This window comes from Schistocerca piceifrons, chromosome 1 (genome assembly GCF_021461385.2).
Source record: "Schistocerca piceifrons isolate TAMUIC-IGC-003096 chromosome 1, iqSchPice1.1, whole genome shotgun sequence".
NCBI classification, from domain to species: domain Eukaryota; kingdom Metazoa; phylum Arthropoda; class Insecta; order Orthoptera; family Acrididae; genus Schistocerca; species Schistocerca piceifrons.
The window spans coordinates 1,052,086,533-1,052,111,782 of NC_060138.1; the positions used below are offsets into that span (position 1 = coordinate 1,052,086,533).

General features: G+C 43.1%; 1 protein-coding gene across 1 annotated transcript in view; it reads left to right on the top strand.

The window, feature by feature from the left end:
• LOC124796481 (guanylate cyclase 32E) overlaps positions 1-25,250 on the top strand; it is an 823,982-nt gene that overhangs the window by 698,284 nt on the left and 100,448 nt on the right. Inside the window, exons 17-18 of the mRNA XM_047260702.1 lie at positions 9,856-9,990; positions 16,140-16,252. Of these exons, the coding sequence (XP_047116658.1) occupies positions 9,856-9,990; positions 16,140-16,252 (248 nt within the window). The remainder of the gene's footprint in view (positions 1-9,855; positions 9,991-16,139; positions 16,253-25,250) is intronic.

The window sequence follows — 25,250 nt, forward strand, 5'->3', positions numbered from 1 at the left end:
GATTTTAAAACCCGTTTTCACGAACACTTATTCGTCAAAAATGGTGAAAATTCTTAAAACTGAAAACACCTGTACCCCTCCCTCCCCATCTCTACTCTGTTTGGAAAGTTTGCATATAGTCGACAAAGAGTACAAGATGAATCTTTTAGAAGAAGTTGAAATTTATACACATTCCCGCCTCAGCTCTAAGGATTTGCTGAATGATCAATTCGCACTGAGAAACGAGATTGTTTTTTGATTGTATAGCGTCTCTGTTAAATGACTTACAGTGACCACTTCATTCCAGCTCTTGTTGTATCTGATTACACAGTCCAACTGGCTTGCTCACAGATTTTAAAGTAATTTTATTTAATCTTTTCTATCCAGCATATACTAATGCCATTTTAGGGACCGATGACCTTAGCAGTTTCTTCCCGTAGGAACTTACGACAAACTTTCAGAATTCCGTTTATGTAAAATAGATTTCTTCGTTCTCACGATGTTTTCTAATTATAACAACGTACAAATACTTATTTTTAATGGGTAGCGGTCACTGTTAATCGCCTACCAAGGTCTATTACTTCCCACACACCAAACTTTACTTAGCATCTAGATATTCTCCAGGCACGTTTCCACACAGCAAGACAGCTTGTAAGCATACGCTGGAGCCTTCGCAAACCTTCGACTCGGTGACCTCCACTACCTGTTGTCGAAGCCGGTGCAGCTCACTTAGTCGTGTTTCCACCAAGCAAGATGGCGCAATGGCTAGCACACTGGACTTGCATTCGGGAGGTCGACGGTTCAAACCCGCGTCCGGCCATCCTGATTCAGATATTCCGTGGTTTCCCTAAATCGCTTCAGGCAACTGACGGGATGGATCCTTTTAAATGGCACGGCCAACTTCCCTCCCCCATCCTTCATTAATCCGATGGGACCGGTGACCTCGTTGTTTGGTCCCCTCCCCCAAATCAACCAAAGCACCAACTTGTGTGCCGCGCGGGATTAACCGTGCGGTCTAGGGCGCTGCAGTCATGGACTGTGCGGCTGGTCCCGGCAGAGGTTCTAGTCCTCCCTCGGGCATGGGTGTGTGTGTGTTTGTCCTTAGGATAATTTAGGTTAAGTAGTGTGTAAGCTTAGGGAGTGATGACCTTAGCAGTTAAGTCCCATAAGATTTCACACACATCTGAACATTTGAACCAACTTGTGTTTCCCGCTAACGCCCGCGCAGGGGGCGGCCTCGTCTCCTGTCTACTGAACAGTTCAACATATCACCGCTGTTCCAGTGTCCCATTGCGCCATCATAAAATGATGACAAAAACTGAATGATTTATCTTCCTTCATCTCTTCCTGTACGTTGCATTGATGTTATTTTTGCATGTCTGTTTGTTTACCAATTGGTCCATGGTTCATTGTCTTTTGTTAATCATTCTAATTGGTTTTATAGGGTTTAAAGCATACTTGAGCTTCAACTGTCGCAAAATTTAATACAGTGCGTAAGTACACTTGCTCTCTCACTTCGTATATAGGCGTGTTCAGTGCTCTTCATGTCATCAGATTGGTGGATAACTTTTCTCTCACTTACTGGGTACGCCTACCACAGTAGTACAAGTTTATATGCCAACTAGCTCCACAACTAATGAATAGGTTGAAGAAATCTATGATGCGACAAAAGAAATTATTCGGATAGTAAAGGGAGACGAAAATTTAATAGTCATGAGGGACTGGAATTCGATAGTAGGAAAAGGAAGAGAAGGAAAAGTAGTTGGTGAATATGAACGGGGGTAAGGAATGAAAGAGGAAGACGCCTAGTAGAATTTTTCACAGGGCATAACTTAATCATAGCCAACACTTAGCTTAAGAATCATGAAAGAAAGTTGTACACGTGGAAGAGGCCTGGAGACACAGGAAGGATTCAAATAGATTATATAATAGTAAGACAGAGCTTTAGGTACCAAGTTTTAAATTTAAGACATTTCCAGGGGCAGATGTGGACTCAGACCACAATTTATTGGTCATGAACTGTAGATTAAAATTGAAGAAATTGCAAAAGTGTAGGAATTTAAGGAGATGGGATCTGGATAAACTGAAAGAACCAGAGGCTGAAAGAGTTTCAGAGAGAGCGTTAGGGAACGCCTGACAAGAACGGGGGAAGGAGGTGCAGTAGAAGAAGAATGGGTAGCTTTGAAAGATGAAATAGTGATCAGCAAAGGATCAATTAGGTAAAAAGGTGAGGGCTAAGAGAAATCCATGGGTAACAGAAAAGATACTGAATTTAATCGATGAAAGGAGAAACTATAAAAATGCAGTAAATGAAGCAGGCAATAAGGAATACAAACGTCACAAAAATGAAATCGACAGGAAGTGCAAAATGGCTAAACAGAGATGGCTAGAGGTCAAATGTAAGGATGTAGAGACATATCACTAGGGGTGAGATAGATACTGCTTACAAGAAAATGAAAAAGATCTTTGGAGAAAAGAGAACCACCTGTATGAATATCGAAATCTCAGAAGGACAACTCGTGCTAAGCAAAGAAGGGAAAGCAGAAAGGTGGAAGGAGTACATTGAGGGTGATATTATGGAAATGGAAGAGAACGCTGATGAAGATGAAATGGGAGATACGATACTATGTGAAAGGTTTGACAGAGCACTGAAAGGCCTAAGTCGAGAAAATGCTCTGGGAGTAGACAACATTCCAAATGGCTCTGAGCACTATGGGACTCAACTGCTGAGGTTATTAGTCCCCTAGAACTTAGAACTAGTTAAATCTAACTAACCTAAGGACATCACACACATCCATGCCCGAGGCAGGATTCGAACCTGCGACCGTAGCGGTCTCGCGGTCCCAGACTGCAGCGCCAGAACTGCGCGGCCACTTCGGCCGGCGACAACATTCCATTAGAACTACTGACAGCCATGGGAGAGCCACCGATGACAAAACTATTCCATCTAGTGAGCAAGATATATGAGACGCCGAAATTCGCTCAGACTTCAAGAAGAATATAATAATTCCAATCCCAAGGAAAGGAGGTGCTCACAGGTGTGAAAATTAGGGAACTATCAGTTTAATAAATCACGGTTGCAAAATACGAATTCTTTACAGTCAACTGGAAAAACTGGTAGAAGCCTACCCCAGGGAAAATCAGTTTGGATTCCGTAGAAATGTTAGAACACGCGAGACAATACTGACCCTAAGACTTATCTCAGTAGCTAGGTTAAGAAAAGCCAAATCTACGTTTATAGCATTTGTAGACTTAGAGAAAGCTTTGGACAATGTTTACTGGAATACTCTGTTTCAAATTTTGAAGGTGGCGGGGTAAAGTACAGGGTGCGAAGGCCTATTTACAATTTGTACAGAAACCAGTTGGCAGTTATAAGAGTCGAGGGGCATGAAAGGGAAGCAGTGGTTGAAAAGGGAGTGAGACAGGGTTGTAGCCTATCTCCGATGTCATTCAATCTGTATACTGAGCAAGCAGTAAAGAAAACAAAAGAAAAATTTGGAGCAGGAACTGAAGTCCAGGGAGAAGAAATGAAAACCTTGAGGTTTACCAGTGACACTGTAACTCTGTCTGAGACAGCGAAGGACTTGTAAGAGCAGTTTAACGGAATGAACAGTGTCTTGAAAGGAGGATATAAGCTGAACATCAACAAAAACAAAACGAGGATAATGGAATGTAGATCAGGTGATGCAGAGTTAATTAGATTAGAAAATGAGACACTTAAAGTAGTTGATGAGATTTGCTATTTGGGCAGCAAAATAACTGATGACTGTCGATGTAGGGAGAATATAAAATGTAGACTAACGATGGCAAGAAAAGCGTTTCTGAAGAAGAGAAATTTGTTAACATCGAGTATAGATTTAAGTGTCAGGAAATCTTTTCTCAAAGTATTTGTATTGAGTGTAGCCATGTATTGAAATGAAACGTGGATGATAAATAATTAAGACACGAAAAGAATAGAAGCTTTCGATACATGGTGTTAAAGAAAAATACTGAAAATTCGACGGGTATATCACGTAACTAATGAGGAAGTACTGAATAAAATTGGGGAGAAGAGGAATTTGTGACATAACTTGGCTAGAAGAAGGGATCGGTTGGTAGGACATGTTCTGAGGCATCAAGGGATCGCCAACTTTGTATTGGAGGGCAACGTGGAGGGTAAAAATCGTAGAGGGAGACCAAGAGATGAGAACACTAGGCAGATTCAGAACGATGTAAGTTGCAGTAGTTACTTGGAGATGAATAAGTTTGCACAGGATAGAGTAGCATGCAGATTTGCATCAAACCAGACTCTGAACTGAAGACCACAACAATAACACTGTGTACGACGTGAAATTTAACATTTAATTGTTTGTCACTCATCGCACGTGCCATATATTTTTACAGATGTCATTCTGTTTTACTGACTCTGTGGCAAAAGTATGTTGTGGCTGTGAAGCGCATCCTTTTTACATCTGTTTTAACCACTCTGTTTTACTTCTGCTGTTCAGTCTTTGGGCATTTGTTTTTAACATACCTGTTTTACATTTGTATTTATTACCAATCCTTTGTAGGACGCTACCGTCCGATTTTTATTTTGAAGTTAGCTTACCAATGATTTGAACCTGCAGCACTTCTGAAGATGGCAGCCTAAATTCTGGAAACTAGTAAAGTGAACTAAATAAAGGTTTTCTTGTGCAGCTGACGACTGACTTATTATCTTTGTTGTAATATTCAGCAGCTGCTAAACTACATCTATGAACAAAAACATAAGTACAGAAATGTCACACATGCAGATACGAACGATATTACAAATAATGAAAATGAAATTGTTACATGACTTGGAACTACACATCCATTTATAAATTTCATATTATGTACAGTTAATGCGCAAAAAACTAAATATTTTTGTTAAAAAATCTTATAAATGAAATGTGAAAACAATACAAATACGCCAACTGTATGTAAGTACTATAATACTTTACAACTCTTGTTGATTAGCCACTTCCAAATGATTCATTTGTGTGTATGTAGTTATCATCATATTATTTGTATTTGATTTAAACAGTGATGTCGAACATGTAGATGAATGTAAATCACGTTAACAATGACACAGGCTCGAAACCGGTCGTGTGTAAAATAAAAATCACCTTATGTTGTGACTAGTAGCTGTTATTATTCCACACCCCACATTTCAGTAGTAGTACAGAGAGCTGGAAGGGGGTGGGGGGGGGGGGGGGGGGTTGGACTCCAGTGGTTTGGAAAAAGCTATTGAGTCTTATAGGGTTTAATTTTGGATCCACTCTTGTTCTCTAATGCGTATTACCTTCAAGTTTACATACATCAAGCAGAGGTAGAGTATTTTTCAAACGATACAAAAATTTGAAACAAATCATACTTCATACTACCAATTCCAATTTGCTGGTCGTTAACAGGAAGGTGCCTACCATAAAACTATTTTCGATTGTTCATTTTGGTTCTGAAATATGACTTTTTCAAAGGAATTGTAGTGTAATGCCTGCACAAATGATACAGGTCCCAAAATGGCGACAGAGGCCGGTGTGGCCGAGTGCTTCTAGGCGCTTCAGTCTGGAACCACGCGACAGCTACGGTCGTAGGTTCGGATCCTGCCTCGGGCTTGGATGTGTGTGATGTCCTTAGGTTAGTTAGGTTTAAGTAGTTCTAAGTTCTAGGGGACTGATGACCTCATATGTTAAGTCCCATAGTGCTCAGAGCCATTTGAACCATTTTGGCGACAGAGGTGAAAGACAAACATACGTAATGGAAACACAGTACTCTTCTATTTGACACATGATTGATAACATCTTTTAGTCATGCTACTATATTTTTTGTTCTTTAGTTGAACATTTTTTTAAACTTTATCCAAAGCGCGGTAATGACTACGCTGCGGAACAAAACTACACCATCTACACGAAACAAAAAAATATTAATGAGTGTCGGAACTGGAGCGATGTAACCTGAAACACAACATCCCAGTAACATTTTCAGGACTGCACAGTTGTTATGCTACAAAGTAAAAGTTTCAGTACAGTTCGTAGTTGCTTGGAAGATTCTGATCTCCAGACAGTGGTGGTGTTGCACTGAAATCAAACTCCTAATCCTTTATTTCTATCTCTAGTGGAATAGTGTCTTTAAAAGTGAAACTTTTGTTTAGTGTCAGGTAGTACATACAAAACGAGTATACTATAAATATCTCTAATTGTTTTTGTATCTAAGACGGTCGTGATTCAGTTGGAAACACTTTACACCGTATTTAAAAATTCGCGTTGGGGCGTCGCAAAGTGATTGTCGTGTTCTTATGTACAGAGAAGCACTGACTCCCATTATATACAGCGTGTTTAACATTTCCTATTAAAGGCTTTTAGGGGTTGCAGAGGGAATTAGTAGATAAGGAAATGAAGTTTTTGGATATAGTATATGTTCGAAGTTCAGACCACTGTCAAATCTTGCACTTCACAGTACGGACACAAATTGATATGAGGACGCGACGCTGTTATCAGTGTAATTGCAACATCACATACCTTTCATGTAGGCTAGAACAAAGGCTGTGAGATACTGGCACATTCGTTACTAGAAGGGTTGGCTGTTGTGCTCCAAAGAGGGGCCGCACTCTCGACGCACTCTCGACGTAGAAAAGAAGCCGACGACGATATGTCTAGAGCACACAGTTAGGTGCTCATTGTCTCTGTTGTGTGGGTACGACGAAGTAGGAGATTTGAAAGTGTTCCACTCTTCTTTTGTATCCAAACGATACATCTACGGACGGGGGTTCTTTATGAAAACTTCATCTACGAAGACACAATCTCCAGAAACATTAACCGTGAACACCTTTTATAACTGATTAATTGGGCTACAAACAGTTGGTACAACGTATCTGTACGATCGCTCTGAAGCCTGCAAACAGTATACACCATCATCTTTTTTTGCATATTCTGAAGGCTAAACAATATGTCCCTTTGTTCTTTAAGCAAATTTCAGATATGTATTTCTTGTTTCATGATTTTCTGACCCATTTTAGAGCATATTTCTAGGTAATAATTTACAATAAATCGTGAAATACAGATAATTGTATTCTTAGATTTAGTCAGTAAACCACTTGAGAAGAATAATTTAGTCTCTTGTATTTGTTTTATTCATTGTACTTTCCTGTCATAAAGCTGTTACAAGGTCTGTGCTCAGGACAGAAATAGAAACCAAACTTTTTCATATTTTTGGGCCACAGTCACGTATAAATGTTTGAATAACATACCCACCATTTGACTGCAGAACTGTAACCCAAAATAAAGAAGTTGTACAGTCAAATGGCGAAAATATCATTCAAAGAGAAACCAAACTGAATATAACAGAAGAAATTTCAATATTCCTTTATCATGTTCCTGCAGAAACTTTCCAATAAAACAGCGTACAAGCACATGATGGACAACTTTAGCGTAGTATAGCAAGAACACTTCATCCATCTTGAAAAAAAATATTTTTGGAAGCAAATTGTTTTATCTGTTTATTGGCAATAACGCGTTTTGCCAATGCGAGGCATCTTCAGCTTAACGTAAGAAGTAATATGGTGAGACAATATCCGTCCTTTAATGCCAGCATGTGAAGGACTTTGGCTCGCCACATTACTTCTTACGGTAATCTGAAGATGCTCCACGAGGGCGAAACTCGACATAGAAAAGAAATGGGTGAAACAATTTGCAAACTACACTGTTTTGTTTCAAGACATTTAAAACCGGTTGTTGTACCACGCATCCAGCATGGGATGGGCCAGTTTTGCTTCATCCATCGTTTACTTGTCTCTAAGGCAAAAAGCGACTGATCATTGAGGTACTGCAGCTTCTCTATAGTAGAACGCTGTGGTCGCTATCTGTCAATAAGTGACTGATCTTGTGTCAAACCAATATGGTACATAATACGTGAGGTAATATTTTTATTTAATTCCATTTCGTTCAGTAGCTCTTAGTCGATTTGCTGGTGTCGTCAGGAAACGCTTATTACGTGGTGGTGATTTGTTCATGTGATCTGAAACCTGAATTATTGAACTTGTCACTGTTAGCTATGTGTGGGATAATGTTGTGATTTCTTAATGGTGGTGCAATTCTTTTATATTACTGTCGTTTTATTGAGAAGTACATGATGGCAAGAAGAAATCTGCAGACAGAAGCAAAGTTGTTGGAGAATAAACAATACTTCAAGGTTGACGATAACATTGTAAGTGTGTCAGAGGTGTTAATATACACGGATAATCATTTAAATGAAATGAATAGTTTCTTGGAAAGAGGCTATACCATGAATATGAACAAAAGTATGATAAAAATAGTGGAATACAGTCGAATTAAATCAGGCGATTCTGAGTGAATTAAATCAGGAAATGAAACAATAAGAGGATTTGGGTAGAAAAATGAGTGAAGAAGGCCGAAACATAGATTATACGTATATGCTTGACATTGTCAAGTTAGGGGGCGATCTAGATTAATGTAGAAACAAAAGCACAGCTTCAGACAGCCAAGAACGCTACTGTACAGAATTTATTGTGATCACAAGTTTCAGCAAACTACGTTACTGTCAGATTTTCTGCGGTAAATTCCACTGAATCTTGATTAAATGCATATTATACCGTGCCATATCATAGAACTATACTTCGTGAACATGAGGACAATAGCATATCATCAAGTCAAGCTATTGTTCTCATGTTTATGAAGTATCGTTCTGTGATATGACACGGTATAATATGCATTTAATCAAAATTCAGTGAAATGTGCTGCAGAAGATCTGATGATGGCAAGATAGTTTGCTCAAACCGGTCATCACAATAAATGCTGTACAATAGCGACCTCGGTTGTCTGAAGCTGTACTTCTGTTTCTACGAAATAGAGGGCATATAAAATGCAGACTGGCAACAGAGAAAAATAGGTTTCTCAAAAGAGAGATTAGTTAACATCGAATATAAATTTGGGTATTATTAATCTTTTTTCTAAAGATACTTGTCTGGATTGTAGTCTTACGCGGAAGTGGAATGTGCACGATAAATAGTTCAGATAAGGAGAGAGCAGAAGCTTTCGAAATGTTGTGCTACAGAAGAATGCTGAAGATTACATATGTAGGGTGCAAAAGAAATGAAGGGGTACTAAATGGAATAGAGGAGAAAACAAATTTATGGCACAGCTTGACTAAATGTAGGGATCAGGGGATCGAGTGCAAGATCACAATCTGATACATCAATCAATCTTTAATTTGACTGTAGAGGTAACTCTCTCTCTCTCTCTCTCTCTCTCTCTCTCTCTCTCTCTCTCTCTCTCTCTCTCTCTGTGTGTGTGTGTGTGGGTGGGTGGGTGGGTGTGTGGGTGTGGATGTCGAGGCTTGGAGATAAGAACAGCATAGGAAGACCAAGCCTGGGCTATAATAAGCAACTTAAAGTGGACGTAGGCTGCAGTAGTTCTTCAGAGATGAAGAAAGAACGGAAGATTAGTGGTTAACGTCTCGTCGACTTGCAGGTCATTAGAGACGGAGCACACGCTCTAAATGTTACAAGGGTGGTGAAGAATATTAGCCGTGCACTTTCCAAGAAACTATCCGCTCGTTTGCCTGGAACGGAAAACCTAAACCTGGATGGCTTGTTGCGGATTTGAACCGTCGCCCTCCCGAATACGAGTCCAGTATGCCACAAATGTAGAGCCTTGTACAGGACATATGAACGTGGAGAGTGGCATGAAACCAGTCTCCACACTGAGGACCTAAACAATAACAACGGCATGTGACGCAGATCTGCACTTTGTTTCAACTCTTTGTCACATTCAGTGATAAATATCTGAAATTATTCTAGTTACAGGAGACGCCTTCTGTGCTAGTTCCTTGGTGACGTAGCGGCGCTCTTTACGGTTGCAGGCCGCAGCTGGAAGCGCTGGAGAACACGTTCGACTGCGTGCGGGACTGTCTGAAGGAGTGCTGGTCCGAGATGCCAGAGGAGCGCCCGGATTTCAAGGCCATCCGCACCCGCCTACGGCCGCTGCGAAAGGGCATGTGAGTGCATCCTTCTAGTCACTACAGGAACCTTACGGTCGTTTAAATTAAACACTGGCCTTGACGCTGCAGCAGCATATACACTCTATGATAGAAGAAAGACACACCGCGAAAAAATTATCCGAATGGGACGGAAATCGGTAGGTGTGATATGAATGCACAGACAAACAAATGACTACAATTTCAGAAAATTTGGATGAATTACTCAAGAAAAGGAGTTTCATAAACTGAGCCAGTCAGTAACACGTTAGGCCAGCTCTGACCCTTATGCAAGCAGTTATTCGGCTTGTCATTGATTGATAGCGTTGTTGGATATCCTCTTGAGTCAATAGGACCAAATTTCTCCATTTGGGCGCTAGATCGTCAAAATCCCGAGGTGGTTGGAGGGCTCTGACCATAATGCTCTAGACGTTCGTAGTTGGTGAGAGATGTGGCAACCTTGCTGGCCAAGGTACAGTTTGGTAAGCACGTAGAAAACCAGTAGAAACTCTTGCTTGTCTGGGCGGACATGGTCTTGCTGAAATGTGTGTCCCGGATGGCTTACCATGAAGAGCAACAATACGGGGCGTAGAATATTGTGAACGTACCTCTGTGCTCTAAGGGTGGCTCGGATGGCACACAAAGTGGCCATGCTATGAAAAGAAATGGCACCCCAGACCATCAGTCCCAAATGTCAGGCCGTATGGCGGGCAATAGTCAGGTTGATATCCCAACGTTGAACAGGACGTCTACAGAAATGTCTTGGGCCTAGAATTGTATTGACTGAGGTAGAATTGTCTTCATTGATGAGTCCCGCTTCGAACTGAGATTCAGTGAGCAGCGAAGGCGAGTCTGAAGACGTCCTGGACAGCGAGAGGGGGGGGGGGGGGAGGGGGGAGGTGCCAAATGGACTGTTGCCCGCCATGGAGCCCGCAGCCGTGAGTGATGCTCTGGGGTGCCATTTCTTTTCATAGCACGGCACCCTTACAGCAGAGCGATATCTTGACCATTGTCTACACCCCGTTTTGTTGACCTTCATAGCAAGCTATCCTCGTCTTACATTTCAAAAAGATAATGCCATCGTGAATACGACGAGAGTTTCACGTGCTTGTCTTTCTGCTTGCCAAACCCTACATTGGCCAGCAAGATCGCCGCGTCTGTACACAGTTGACGATGTCTGGAGCATTATCGAATGGTTCAAATGGCTCTGAGCACTATGGGACTTAACATCTATGGTCATCAGTCCCCTAGAACTTAGAACTACTTAAACCTAACTAACCTAAGGACAGCACACAACACCCAGCCATCACGAGGCAGAGAAAATCCCTGACCCCGCCGGGAATCGAACCCGGGAACCCGGGCGTGGGAAGCGAGAGGAGCATTATCGGCAAAGCCCCCCAGCTACCTCAGGATTTTGACGATATAACTCGCCAATTGCTAGAATTTGGCATAAAATTCCTCAGGAGGACAACCAACAACTCTATCACTCAATAGCGTGTCTGTCTTGCGCAAGGGTCAGAGGTAGACTAACGCTTTATTGACATGCTCAATTTGTGAAGTTCTTTACCTTCAACAAATCATCCAATGTTTCTGAAATTGTAATGATTTGTTTCTCTGTACATGTAAAACCCATATAGCGATTTCGGTCCCATTCGGATAATACCTTCGTCTTGTGTCGTTCTTCTTTTTTCGTAGAATGTATTGAGCCATAATCGTAGGCTGGAGCTCATTCTTGCGTCGGTGTTTATTACAAACGAATTTGGTTTTAGATTGGTTCCACCTTGATTAATCAAACCTTTTTTCTCTTTTTACCCAGCATGTTTTACTGAAGTGACAGTAACATCAGTTTTTTCCCTACTAAATAATAGGTAAATTGCTATTTACTGTCTATACGATCAAAATTTCACTTTTTAAGAAAAATATTTACAAATTTGAAAACAGACACAAATTTTTATGTGTACCTTCTTATCACATACTGCGGTTTCAAGGATTTGCTTTATAGCTGTTTTTCTTTCACAGTTTGTTTCACCTGCAACCGTAGCAGACTTAATTTAAAAAGTTTCTTACAACGGAAATTTACGACTAGAAATATTGCACTATTGTGATTACAATTACTTTATTCTCTGTGAAAGGTTGTGTGCATGTGTGTGTGTGTGTGTGTGTGTGTGTGTGTGTGTGTGTCAGGATCGTAAGACAGTTTTTTAAGGGCAGAAGTTGAATTCTAGAGATCTGTTCGTTTATTATTTCTTTTCCTTCTACTATGGCTCTATGTGTTTGGTAGTTTGCCTCATTTACTAGTTATGTTTGGGGCTGTTGCTGCATTTTAGTTTTTTTTTAGGTCAGTTTTAATGTCTGTTGGTCTATCGTCTATAACCGTAAGGTTTTCTGCGAATGTAGGATTGCAGCTGTTACTTTTTAGTGCTGATCTTTGTTCTCTGTAACTGGTACTGAAATATTTGCTTGTCTGTTCAATATAAAGGGAACTGCAGTCACGACATGTCGGTTGAGAAATATCACATACCTTGTGTTTGTCTTTGTTGGTAATGGTTGTCTCCATCTTTCTCCGTACAGAATTATCTGTTCTGTAGGCTGTTATCAGTCCTTGCTTTCTGAGTATGCTGCACCTCCTGTGAGCTGCTTCTCCTTGTAAGTTAGGGTGTACCGTTTCCTTGTTGCTGTCGGTGCTTTTTGTTCGAGTGTGTCTGTTTTATGTACGTTTGTGTTCTGTCTGTTTATGTTCTGTGCGCCTGTGTTTTGGTAATTATGTGTCCCCTCTGCTTATGTTTTCATTTTGTGATCTGTAACGTTTCTGTCTTAACTATTCTCCACATTTATTTTTTTTTCATTTTTTGTAGTTCGTTTTTGAAGCTGTGTTCACTGAGTGGGATTTTTGTCATTCTGTGCAGCGTGTATTGCAAATTTGCTTCTTTGTATGAATTAGATTGTTTTGGGGTTTTGTGCATAGCAGCGCTGGTGGAGATGAGTTTCCTGAATTCGTAGAACCGATGCTAGTTATTGTGTCTGCGTATTGTGAGATAAAAGAAATTTAACTTTTTGTCACTGTCACAGCTTTCACGGATAAAAACTGCGAGAATGGTATAAAAACTGAATTGTTGAAGCAGAGGACACCAATGCGAGTCATCTGCGATGTGGAAATGCCAACTGAAGTCAAAGGAAATACATAGTAATTCACCTAAGACTTGCGCTGCAAATATTGCGGAAATGGAAAATGCTCTTGATGTGTGGTTTCCACAGAATGGGTTGGTAGTCAGGGGCCCGTATTGTTAGCCAATATACAGATTGTAATAGTACTTAGAAAGTGTATTTTTCTGCCAACATACACTTTCTTAGCTGCAACAATACCTGTTGGCATTAACAGACAAAAAGTATATTCTGTATGCAAACGAGTGATAAGATCAGCTCTAAGTGACAGTTTAGAATGTTGAGCCAAGTGCAAATCAGACGAACGAAGGCCTCCAGGTTACAGTGACAAGTATACGCCGATCTGGAGGAGTGACCCTAATAGACAGAGTAAGAAGTGATAACATCCGAGACTTGTTTAAGGAAGCAAATGTAGCGGAAAAGTAGCAAGAGCATTACCTAGGCTTGTACGGGTGTGTCATACACCGTGAACCATACGATAGGAACAATAATAGCAATAAAAGAAAGGAAAAGAAAAAAAAGAAAAGAGGCCCTGAAGACCCGTCGAATACCTGCATTAGGACCCCCAAGAACGACCTGAAAACTATTGGACTGCACCACTAAATGACACAAACTTGTCCAGAATGGCGTAACAAGATTAGATGGGCCGCCCTCAAGAGACATGGTAAATAATGCATGGAAATAAAGATGGAGCAGATCCTGCCAGACGGGGACCCGAACTCGGAATTATGCCATCCGTGCGCAAACATCTTACCCATTGCTAGGCGCCCACGACATACACTAAGTGATCAAAAGTATCCGTACACCCCCAAAAACATATGTTTTTCATATTAGGTGCATTGTGCTGCCACCTACTGCCAGGTACTCCATATCAGCAACCTCAATAGCCATCACACATCCTGAGAGAGCAGAATGGGAAGCTCCGCGGAACTCACGGACTTCGAACCTGGTAAGGTGATTGGGTGTCACTTGTGTCATACATCTGTATGCGAGATTTCCACACTCCTAAACATCCCTAGGTTCACTGTCTCCGATGTGATAGTGAAGTGGAAACGTGAAGGGGCACGTACAGCACAAACGTGTACAGGCCGACCTCGTCTGTTCACTGACAGAGACCGTGGACAGTTGAAGAGGATCGTAATGTGTAATAGGCAGACATCTATCCAGACCATCACACAGGAATTCCAGACTGCATCAGAATCCACTCCAAGTACTATGGCTGTTAGGCGGGAGGTGAGAAAACTTTGCCGCGCGGGATTAGTCGAGCGGTCTAGGGCGATCCAGTCATGGACTGTGCGGCTAGTCCCGGCGAAGGCTCGAGTCCTCCCTCGGGCATGGGTGTGTGTGTTTGTCCTAAGGATAATTTAGGTTAAGTAGTGTGTAAGCTTAGGGACTGATGACCTTAGCAGTTAAGTCCCATAAGATTTCAAACACACTTGCACTTTTTTTTTTTTTTTAGAAAACTTGGATTTCATGGTCGAGCGGCTGTTCCTAAGCCACATATCACGCCTGTAAATGCCAAAGGACGCCTCGCTTGGTGTAAGGAAAGTAAACATTGGATGATTGAACAGTGGAAAAACGTTGTGTGGAGTGACGAATCACGGTACACAATGTGGCTATCCGATGGCTGGATGTGGGTATGGCGAATGCTCCAGTGAACGTCATCTGCTAGCGTGTGTAGTGCCAACAGTAAAATTCGGAGGCGGTGGTGTTACGGTGTGGTCGTGCTTTTCATGGAGGGAGCTTGTACCCCTTGTTGTTTTGCATGGAACTATCACAGAACAGGCCTACATTGCGTTTTAAGGACCCTCTTGCTTCCCACTGTTGAAAAGCAATTCGGCAATGGCGACTGCATCTTTCAACATGATCGAGCAGCTGTTCATAATGCACGGCCTGTGGCGGAGCGTTTACGCGACAATAACATCTCTGTAATGGACTTGTAAGTCACTTCCAACCATGTGTCCGGATACTTTTGATCACATACTGTATGACCAGCCCTCCCATATACAGTTCTGCTGGTACCAGAAAGCCGTGGCTAAACTATTTCTCCGCGTAATTCTTTCTTCGTAAATTGCTAGTTCTGCTCGCTGTGTACGGAGATCTGCAAAGTTTCGACAGTAGGAGATATGAACAGGCTAAATTAAAGATGAGAGAATCGGTCGCGAGTCGTTTGAGAATGACGTAGTTCGCACAAGCGTCACCCGAGAAATGCACGATATCCGATGCGTGTTCCGGTCCAACACTATCTGCCAGTAATTCTCGAAACAGCGCTACAGAGTGACTGTATCCACCTCCATAGGTCAATAACATGTCTGACTGCTTCGCGGAGGACTCGTGTTCGATTCCCGGTGCTACCAGGGACTTTTCGCTGGTAGGAGGCCTAGAACAGGTTGGACTCAGTCTGGTGTTGACAGTTGAGGAGCTATTTAAATCATAAGTGGCAGCTCCAAGACCAACACAGCCGGCAGTCGCCGGAAGAGAGATGTGCTGAAACCACACCCTTCTATACCACATCTGAATAACGCCGTCGTGAGAGGGTGACACGGCGGTCGGTCGGTTCATATTGGCCTGTGGTGGCCAGGACGTGAAACTTTACGTTCCTAGAATTTAGATTCTTGTCTCGGGACGAGTTAGACATTTAATTAAGTGAGTACTGTTAAAATTCAATTTTTTTATGTGTGTGAAAGCCACTTAAAAAGTCGTGTGCCTCCCTTCTTTTTAGACTTCACAAATCTTTCAAAATTAATGTTGTTAAATGTTCTTCAAAACCAATTTAAATAGTCATAGCTCATCTTCATACGGTTTATAATTTTTTTATGGTTTTATTCTCCCAGAACTATTTGCTAAATATTGCATTAAAGTCCTACATTAATTTATCATTACATGGGGAAATACTAGCATCATTAATTCTTTGTATTTGTGAGATATTTTGTTTCAGTGTAACAGTATTCGATAAGTTGTGGTACTCTTACTTAACCTGTGATTTGCTATTAATTGCCTTTTTCCAGGAAGCCGAACATATTTGACAACATGATGGCTATGATGGAGAAGTATGCTAACAACCTGGAGGCTCTCGTCGACGAAAGGACAGACCAGCTCGTGGAGGAGAAGAAAAAGACTGGTAGGCACCCATCATCACTGTATAATCGTATGCATAGTTTCAGTAGAGTGTACTGATATACCTATAGTGTGTAATTCATCGACTGATGTGCTGATGTGTATCACACCGATAACTCGATCGCCCTCAGAGTTCTATCGATATACTCTTTCAAAGAAGATGAAACCCTTCTCTAGATGGCCTAGCAAAAAATGTGTACTGTAATCTTGTTGCTTCAATAGTGCTAGACAGGTAGGAGGCTCCAGCTGGTAAATTTCTTATTATATTCCCTTTTACTATTATTTTAATCTCCAACCAGCAGCATGTAAAAAGCACTCCGTCTTCAGGCCGTAAGTGGCCCAGTGGGACCATCCAACCGCTGTGTCATCCTCAGGTGAGGATGAGGGTAGGAAGGGCACGTGGCCAACACACCGCTCTCCCGATCGTTATGATGATTTTCTGCGGCCGGAGAAGCTACCATTCAGTCGAGTAGCTCCTGAATTGGCATCACGAGGCTGAGTGCACCCCAAAAAATGGCAACAGCGCATGGCGGCCTGGATGATCACCGATACAAGTGCCAGCCATGCCGAAGAGCGCTTAACTTTGGTGATGTAACGGGAACCGATGTATTTAGCAGTGTGTACTAGCTGATAAAAATATATGGGTCCCTGTATGTAATGCAGAATTGACCACTAGATTCCACAAGAGGCGGACCGACTACTGTAAAATGAGGCGGTCATTATTGTGTTGTAGTACAAATACAGAATCAGTGATCGCAGAATAGGTCGGTCAGGCTAGCTCAGTAATTTCGAATGTGGACTAGTCGTTGGATGTCACCTGAGTATCAAAACAGTCAGAGACATATCAACCGTTCTACAGCTGCCCAAGTCGGTTGGTGATGTTACTGTGAAGTGAAAACACAAAGAAACAGCCACAGATAATCAGAGACCAGGCAGACGTCATGTCATGGACAGCATGATGATGATGATATTTGGTTAGTGGGACACTCAACGGCGTGGTCAGCAGGGCCCATACAAATTCCCAACCGCTTCACTGTCCAGTCACGCCACATTCCCGCATGATGATGAAATGTCAAGCACAACACAAATGCCCAGTCTCCAGGCGGAGAAAATCCCCCAGCAGGCCGGGAATCGAACCTGGGGCCCCGTGATCCAGAGGACAGCAACGCTAGCCACTAGACCACTAGCTGCGGACGTCTCGGACGGGGACCGTCGATCACTGCAGAGGTTGGTTGCATAAAATCGCATGAATTCAGCGGAAGGAATCACTCGTGACTTCCAAAGTGCTTGTTGCACTTCAGCTAGCATGATGACTGTATGTACAGAGTTGAAAGGAATGGCGTACAACTGTCGAACAGTTCCTCATAAACAACTGTTGTTACTAAGCAACGCTTGAAGTACTGTAAACAGAGTCACCACTGGACAGAACTGGAAACGAGTGCTTTGGAGTGATGCCTTACGCTGTACCATGTCATAATCCGATGACAATGTTTGATTTGGCGAACATCAGGAGAGTGTTATCTGCCACCATCTGTGCGCCCAGAGGAGGTGTGTACGATATGGAAGTGAATTCGTGGTTAGGGTGTAGTGCCCTCATTAAACTTAAGAAAACGCCTAATGCGGAAGGACACGAACAAATTGTTCAAATTGCTCTGAGCGCTTTGGGACTTAACATCTGAGGTCATCAGTCCCCTAGACTTAGAACTACTTAAACCTAACTAACCTAAGGACATCACACATATCCATGCCCGAGGCAGGATTCGAACCTGCGACCGTAGCACCGCGGTTCCAGACTGAAGCGCCTAGAATCGCTCGGTCACAGCGGCCGGCGAACACGAACACATTTTACAGGATTGTGACAGTGTGCACTAGGGGAACAATTCGGAGATGTGTGTTAGCATCAACATGACAATACACCCTGTCATAAAGCAGCGCATGTAAGGCAACGGTTTGTGGACAATAACGTCCCTGAAATGAACTGACTTGCCCACAGTCTCGACCAGAAGCGATGGAAAACTTTTGGGTTGCGTTAGAACGTCCACTTCACAACAAAGCCCAGCGTCCAATCTTGTCTGGCTCCGGCTCTTGAGGAATAAATGGCTGACATTACTCCACAAACATTCAGACACATCACTGAAAGTGTACCCACCACAGTTCAAGCCGTCATAAAGGTGAGGTGTAGGGGGGGGGGGGACACCCCATATTATCCCATATTATGGTCACTAACGCTGACTGGATGCATTTGATGTGATAGTTTATGTTGTTTTGACTATATGTCGTCGATTTCAAAAAAATAGAAGGCTATATCTTAACACATAGCATGATAATCGCTGTACTCATGATGATGATGATGATGATGATGTCTCATACACCGAGAAGCGTAGGGGATGATGCGGGAGACCCGCACCACTGACTGGGCAAGGTCCTAGCGGAGGTGCCGGCCGGGGTGGCCGAGCGGTTCTAGGCCCTTCAGTATGGAACCGCGCGACCACTACGGTCGCAGGTTCGAATCGTGCTTCGGGCATGGATGTGTGTGATGTCCTTAGGTTAGTTAGGTTTAAGTAGTTCTAAGTTCTAGGGGACTGATGACCTCAGATGTTTAGTCACATAGTGCTCAGAGCCATCTGAACCATTTGGACCTAGCGGAGGTGGTTTGCCGTTGCCTTCCTCCGACCGTAATCGGGATGAATGATGATGATGAAGACGACACAACAACACCAAGTTATCTCGAGGAAGGGAAAATTCCTGACCTCGCCCGGAATCAAAACTGGGGCCCCGTGCGCGATAAGCGAGAACGCTGCCGCAATACCATGAGCTGCGGACAATATACATCGGTAAATCTATCAGGTCATCGCAAGGTAGCATCATTTGATATGGCTACGCCGCGACTGAGAAGTTAAACAAAAGTCAAAATTAAAGTTTCGCTTGCCAGCTATGGTGTGCCCACATCAGGGGATGCTACCTTATTATTATCTCGTACATACAATGATACGTAACAGCAAGGATTACCATGTTATGTACCAACTTGTACTACGTGAAGTTAGTTGTTAACTCACCCGTGGAAGATTTACAAAATGATGTCAGACGTGGTATCTTAACTGAAAAAGGAACCTTTTTTAAAAAAGAAGGAGGAAGAATTTCTACTGTTCCACCACAGCCTCATACCACGGAAGGTTTAATTAATAAAGATACAGGCCGTGAAAGCCTACACATTATGAAAAATTCTAATTTATGCGAATAAAAATAGTATCGTATCAAAACATTCTTCAGTACTACTCACTTGTAACACATCGATAGTCACTGCCCAAACTACTTTACATACTTGCTGTAAATACACGCTGTAATTGTCGTCCGTAGCCCATATTCTTCAATTCTACGTATTTACATGTCCTTGGAGATGGAAACGGGCTTCGTCTGTATAAAGAGTGTTGTATTCCATTCATTCTTTACTTGCATGCGACCGAGAAATTCCAGAGCGAACGTTTGTCTCGCTGGCAGGTTGTAAGGTGCCAGGACATGGGCACTTACACGTTACCTTACCAACATTAGTATTAATAATAAAGGGACTGGCAAGGGCATCAGATCATGACTCTATTGAATTATGATAAATATGAGGCACTTTCGAGCAGTACTCCCTACATGTCTGCAGGATTGAGCCACTAACTTAAAGCGTTGGTGAAAAGCGGCGGAAGTTCAAAACTGGGGAATGTAAGGTCTGCACATGGGCGTAGCTCGCCGGGCCGCCTTGGGCGGGGGCAGGGAATTTCGTTTGCCTAGGGGCATTATAACCTACTCGATCATTGGGTGGATATCAGTGGAGGGATTTCGGCGATGATAGAGCGTTCGACATTGGCCGAAACTGAGTATTCCTCCGCCGCGTTTTCGTACGCGTGGGAGACGAGAGAATTGTGGAGGGACTTCGCCTCCAGCCATCGAGTGGTACGGACTTGGAGACGGCGTCTTAGCCATCGTCTTCGAAGGGAGATAACGGTCTGTATCGCAGCATTGCACCAACGCGTGTTCCGTGCAGATTTCTGCGGTTAGAGCTCTTTGTGTGCTCAGAAGCGAGATTTTCACCAACGCCCAACCACTTCCCACAACTTACCCAATATTCTCGATCTATAAGTTATCCTTGCGAGGTGCTGAGTATTTATCAACACAACTGCCGGTAATAGGGGCGCGTAATTGCAAATTGTTAATGTGCTATTCTCAGGAGTGTGTGGGTGGACAAAGAGATTACCTTTTTTTTTTTTTTTTTTGTAACTTTTGTCAGTTATGGGGAATATCAAAATAAAATGCCAACATTACGATCGAATTATCAACTTCATTGTAGCTAGCATTTACCCTGTCCCAGTAAGCTTTACATGTACTCTAGTCACTGCACAGCTTGCCGAAACGGGAAGGAAAGAAGGTTTGCAGTATTCTATGTCAGCGACGGACTGACAAGCTTACAAGGTCAGCAGGAAGAAACTCTTGAACATGGGTGATTTTGTTTGAATAACAGTGCACTACGTTTCGTAGGATTTTATGCACCGTTCTCGCAGGCATGTCAAACGTTCTGGCAATTCCCCGTGCAGTGCATATTTGCACACCACCGCTCGGCCCTTCCCGCAAAGCTGTGGCCGCACCTTTGACAGATGTCAAGATGTCGGATCAACTGATTTCCTCCCTTTGCCACATTAGTCTTCAAAAGAACCTGTCTTTTCGAATTTCGAATTAATTTCCTCCAAACCCTTAGCAGACATCAAACCAAGAACCTATTTTCATACACTTATGTGACCCAGCTCTTCTGCAGGACTCCTGGCGCAGAGTCACTGTCCTTCACAGAGACTGTCATGTTGTGCGTCTCGGACGCAAACTGAGGACAGCAGAGTGTCGCACGTCTGATGGTGCGCATATTCTGAAGCTACTACTCAGATTTTCGTAATGTTTTTTGTGTCCCACGACGTTCCCTCCTTGTGTCAATAATATGCTGTTGAAAACTGAATTATTTTCTAAGCAATCTACATCTACATCTACACGGATACTCTGCAAATCACATTTAACTGCCTGGCAGAGGGTTCACCGAACCGCCTTCACAATTCTCTATTATTCCAATCTCGTATAGCACTCGGAAAGAATGGACACCTATATCTTTCCGTACGAGCTCTGATTTCCCTTATTTTATCGTGGTGATCGTTTCTCCCTATGTAGGTCGGCGCCAACAAAATATTTTCGCATTCGGAGGAGAAAGTTGGTGACTGGAATTTCGTGAGAAGATTCAGTGGCAACGAAAAACGCCTTTCTTTTAATGATTTTCAGCCCAAATCCTAGATCATTCCTGTGACACTCTCTCCCATACTTCGCGTTAATACAAAAAGTGCTGCCTTTCTTTGAACTTTTTCGACGTACTCCGTCAGTCCTATCTGGTAAGGATCCCACACCGCCCAACAGTATTCTAAAAGAGGACGGACAAGAGTAGTGTAGGCAGTCTCCTTAGTGGGTCTGTTACATTTTCTAAGTGTCCTGCCAATAAAACGCAGTCTTTGGTTAGCCTTCCCCACAACATTTTCTATGTATTCTTTCCAGCTTAAGTTGTTCGTAATTGTAATACCTACTTATTTAGTTGAATTTACGGCTTTTAGATTACACTGATTTATCGTGTAACCGAAGTTTAACGAGTTCCTTTTAGGACTCATGTGGATGACCTCACTCTTTCTACAGCCTTTGGAACTGGACACCCTATGTGTATATGGAACTTTAATCATGGAAACATTACTTCCTGAAGCGTTTCGTTACCCATTGTATTCCGGGCCCCCCACGCAGTTCGTGCGTGACTCAGGCTGAGTCGGAAATTTTACTATTATTCCTCAGTGGACTTGGAGTAACGGACAGTTTTCGTTAGTCACTTGTCAATTTTACCACATCTTTGTGTCACCTCAGCAGTTTCCGTATTCCTCCAGTTTTTTTATTATCTGCGGAGCAAGTCTTTAGTGACACAGAATACGGAACATCATCTGTCACTCGCCGCCAAGTTTTCTTTCCCCGCATGTAAATCGTGTCCTACTCTGCGAAGTCGGCAGAACTTGTAATCCTGCAATTCCTTCTCTGCACATTCTACGGTTTCTACTGTGCGGCAGATCACCACTCTTTGTTTACCACAACGTTAAACGGGATCAGAAATAAGCTCCGTATGTTACCTTTTGTATTGTATTGTATGTTAACCGGAAGCCTAAAAACGACGGAGAGACTCCGTCCCCGCCGCAGCCGCAGTGGTCCACAACCCCACGACGTCTACCGCAGTCCACATCATCCCTCCGCCGCCCCACACCGAACCACTCTTTCGGGGTTATTGTGCGCTTCGGCTCCCGGTGGAGCCCCCACCCCCACCCCCACGCCCTCACGACAGACGAGTGTAACCCCTATGTTTGCGTGGTGTACGCGTACTTGGAGAACATTGTTTTCACAGCAATCGCAGACATTATGTAGCTGAGGCGGAATAAGGGGAACTATCCCGCATTCGCCGAGGCAGATGGAAAACCGCCTAAAAATCATCCACAGACTGGCCGGCTCACCGGAACTCGACACAAGTCCGCCGGGCTGATTCGTGCTAGGGCCCAGGCGCTCCTTCCCACTCCCGAAAGCCGAGCTCAAGACCGCTCGGCTAACCAGGCGGGTATGTTACCTTACTCCCAGGCGAGTCGAATCCCACGAGAAAAACAGGCCGTGGTGTATATGTCATACATAGCACGTGACGTTGGAGGTCTCACGATTCCCAAGAGCTGTGTCCTGCGGGGAGCGAGTAACTATTTCCGACGAATTTAGTAATTATTGACTGTCTGTTTAAATGCATGTAAGCTCTCGATTGCGAAGACATTTAGTGGGTACGTTTTCAATTACGTATTGATTTACCATGAGCCCATCTCGGAGCCGATCGTTCGCGAAATGTGGCAGACAAGCCTGCTACTGTGAAATCTCAAGTTCGTTGCAGGACCTGTATATCTCATTGGCCCCGCAAGCGGGTCCTGTGACGTCATTTTCCAACTCGTCGCATCACACTTATCACCTGATGTCGGGTACAAGGGGACTCAACTCGCCCAGAAAAGACAGCGAGTGCACGAGTTCACATGTACAAGCGCTGCCGCACAGCATTGCCGCTACGTACGCAACCGTTCCGAAAGATATTGCCGCTATCAAACTGTAAATCACTATTCAATTCATTTATTTCACACAATCATGATTTCGTCTTTATAGCCATTCTCAGGCGCAAGTTGGAACGCCGCAAAATGTGCACATCCTAAATGATAGAAGCAAGTTGTATACCAATGTATCGACTGATCGATTATCTGTGCGTGTCGTTCTGTATATATATATATATATATATATAACTTTTTCGAAGACTGCTGTAAATTAACTTTAGTACATAATATGTATTCAGAGACTATCTAACAATTACACTGATACAGCCGAGCGGTTCTAGGCGCTTCAGTCTGGAGCCGCGCGACCGCTACGATGGCAGGTTCGAACCCTGCCTCTGGCATGGATGTGTTGATGTCCTTAGGTTAGTTAGGTTTAAGTAGTTCTCAGTTCCAGGGGACTGATGACCTCAGATGTTAACTCCCGTAGTGCTAAGAACCATTTGAACCATTGTGAACACTGATACATACTCACTTTCGAGGCGTTACTGTGCCTGTAACGACAATACCATAAAGCGTGACATGAGGATGAAGTGCAATCTGTAAATAGTCATTAATAATTAAAATAGATCACAGAAATTAATCATAAGCTATACAACTCGCTCTTACCCCCTAAACACAAGCAGCAAAGATCAAATGAATACAGAAAAATCGTGCTTTTATGTCGGAACGATATAACAGTGACGATGCTCTGTGGCCAGTGTTTGTTTCAAGTAACACTTACGTTTTCTCGTGGTGGATGTGCAATAAACACGATTGCAACAATTTTGGTTGCGTTGGACGAAATTCGTACGTTTTTCGTACGAAAGGTGGAGAACAGCGTGGAACGGACAACTCCTCTTCAAATCAGACACATTTGCAATTGTGTACTTTGCATCAATTAATTTTCGTCTTACACCCTTCACAATGTCACAAAACACAGCTTCGTTGAAGGCCATCTGATCGCGACAATCGGTTATTTCGCCTCGCCATCGCCATATCACAGCAGCAGTATCGGGACTCATCTTGCTAGACACTGGACTCGCATTCGGGAGGACGACGGTTCAATCCCGCGTCCGGCCCTCCTGATTCAGGTTTTCCGTGATTTCCCTAAATCGCTCCAGGCAAATGCCGGGATGGTTCCTTTCAAAGGGCACGGCCGACTTCCTTCCCCGTCCTTCCCTAATCCGATGAGACCGATGACCTCGCTGTCTGGTCTCCTTCCCCAAAAACAACCAACCAACTCATCTTGAGTACTAACATTAAGTTACGATTAGCCGTACACTCCTGCTTCAGTAGGAGACAATGAGTCTACGACGAGTATCAAGCGATTGCAGCGCCACAGTTGTCAGGCTCGTCATACTCGCGTAACTACAGTGGGATCGAAGGAAGCCAGGTAGCCCTGATGTAACGGTGGTGCCTTGATTTGTGAAGTACGCAACCCGACACATTACATGCGTACTCGCTCCGTTTCTGATCCCCACGGAGTATCACATACGTTTTCCCAGTCGCCGTGTTTTCTTTCTCCGCATGTAATTAGTCTCGTATGGAGCGGACAGTGCAATTGCAGAAGCAACGAAAAAAGTACGCGAAATTTAAAAGAACCCAAAATCCCCAAGATCGGCGAAGTTTTACGCGAACTCGAAATTTAGCGCCAACTTCATTGTGAGATGCTTTTAATAGTTTCCACAACGAGATTCCGTCTCGAAATCTGACAGAAAACCCAAAGAGACTCTGATCGTGTGTAAAGTAAACCATTGCCAAGACGTAGTCAATACCTTGACTGTGCGATAACAATGGTTATGTTATTGATGACAGCGCCACTAAAGCACAGTTACTAAAAACGGT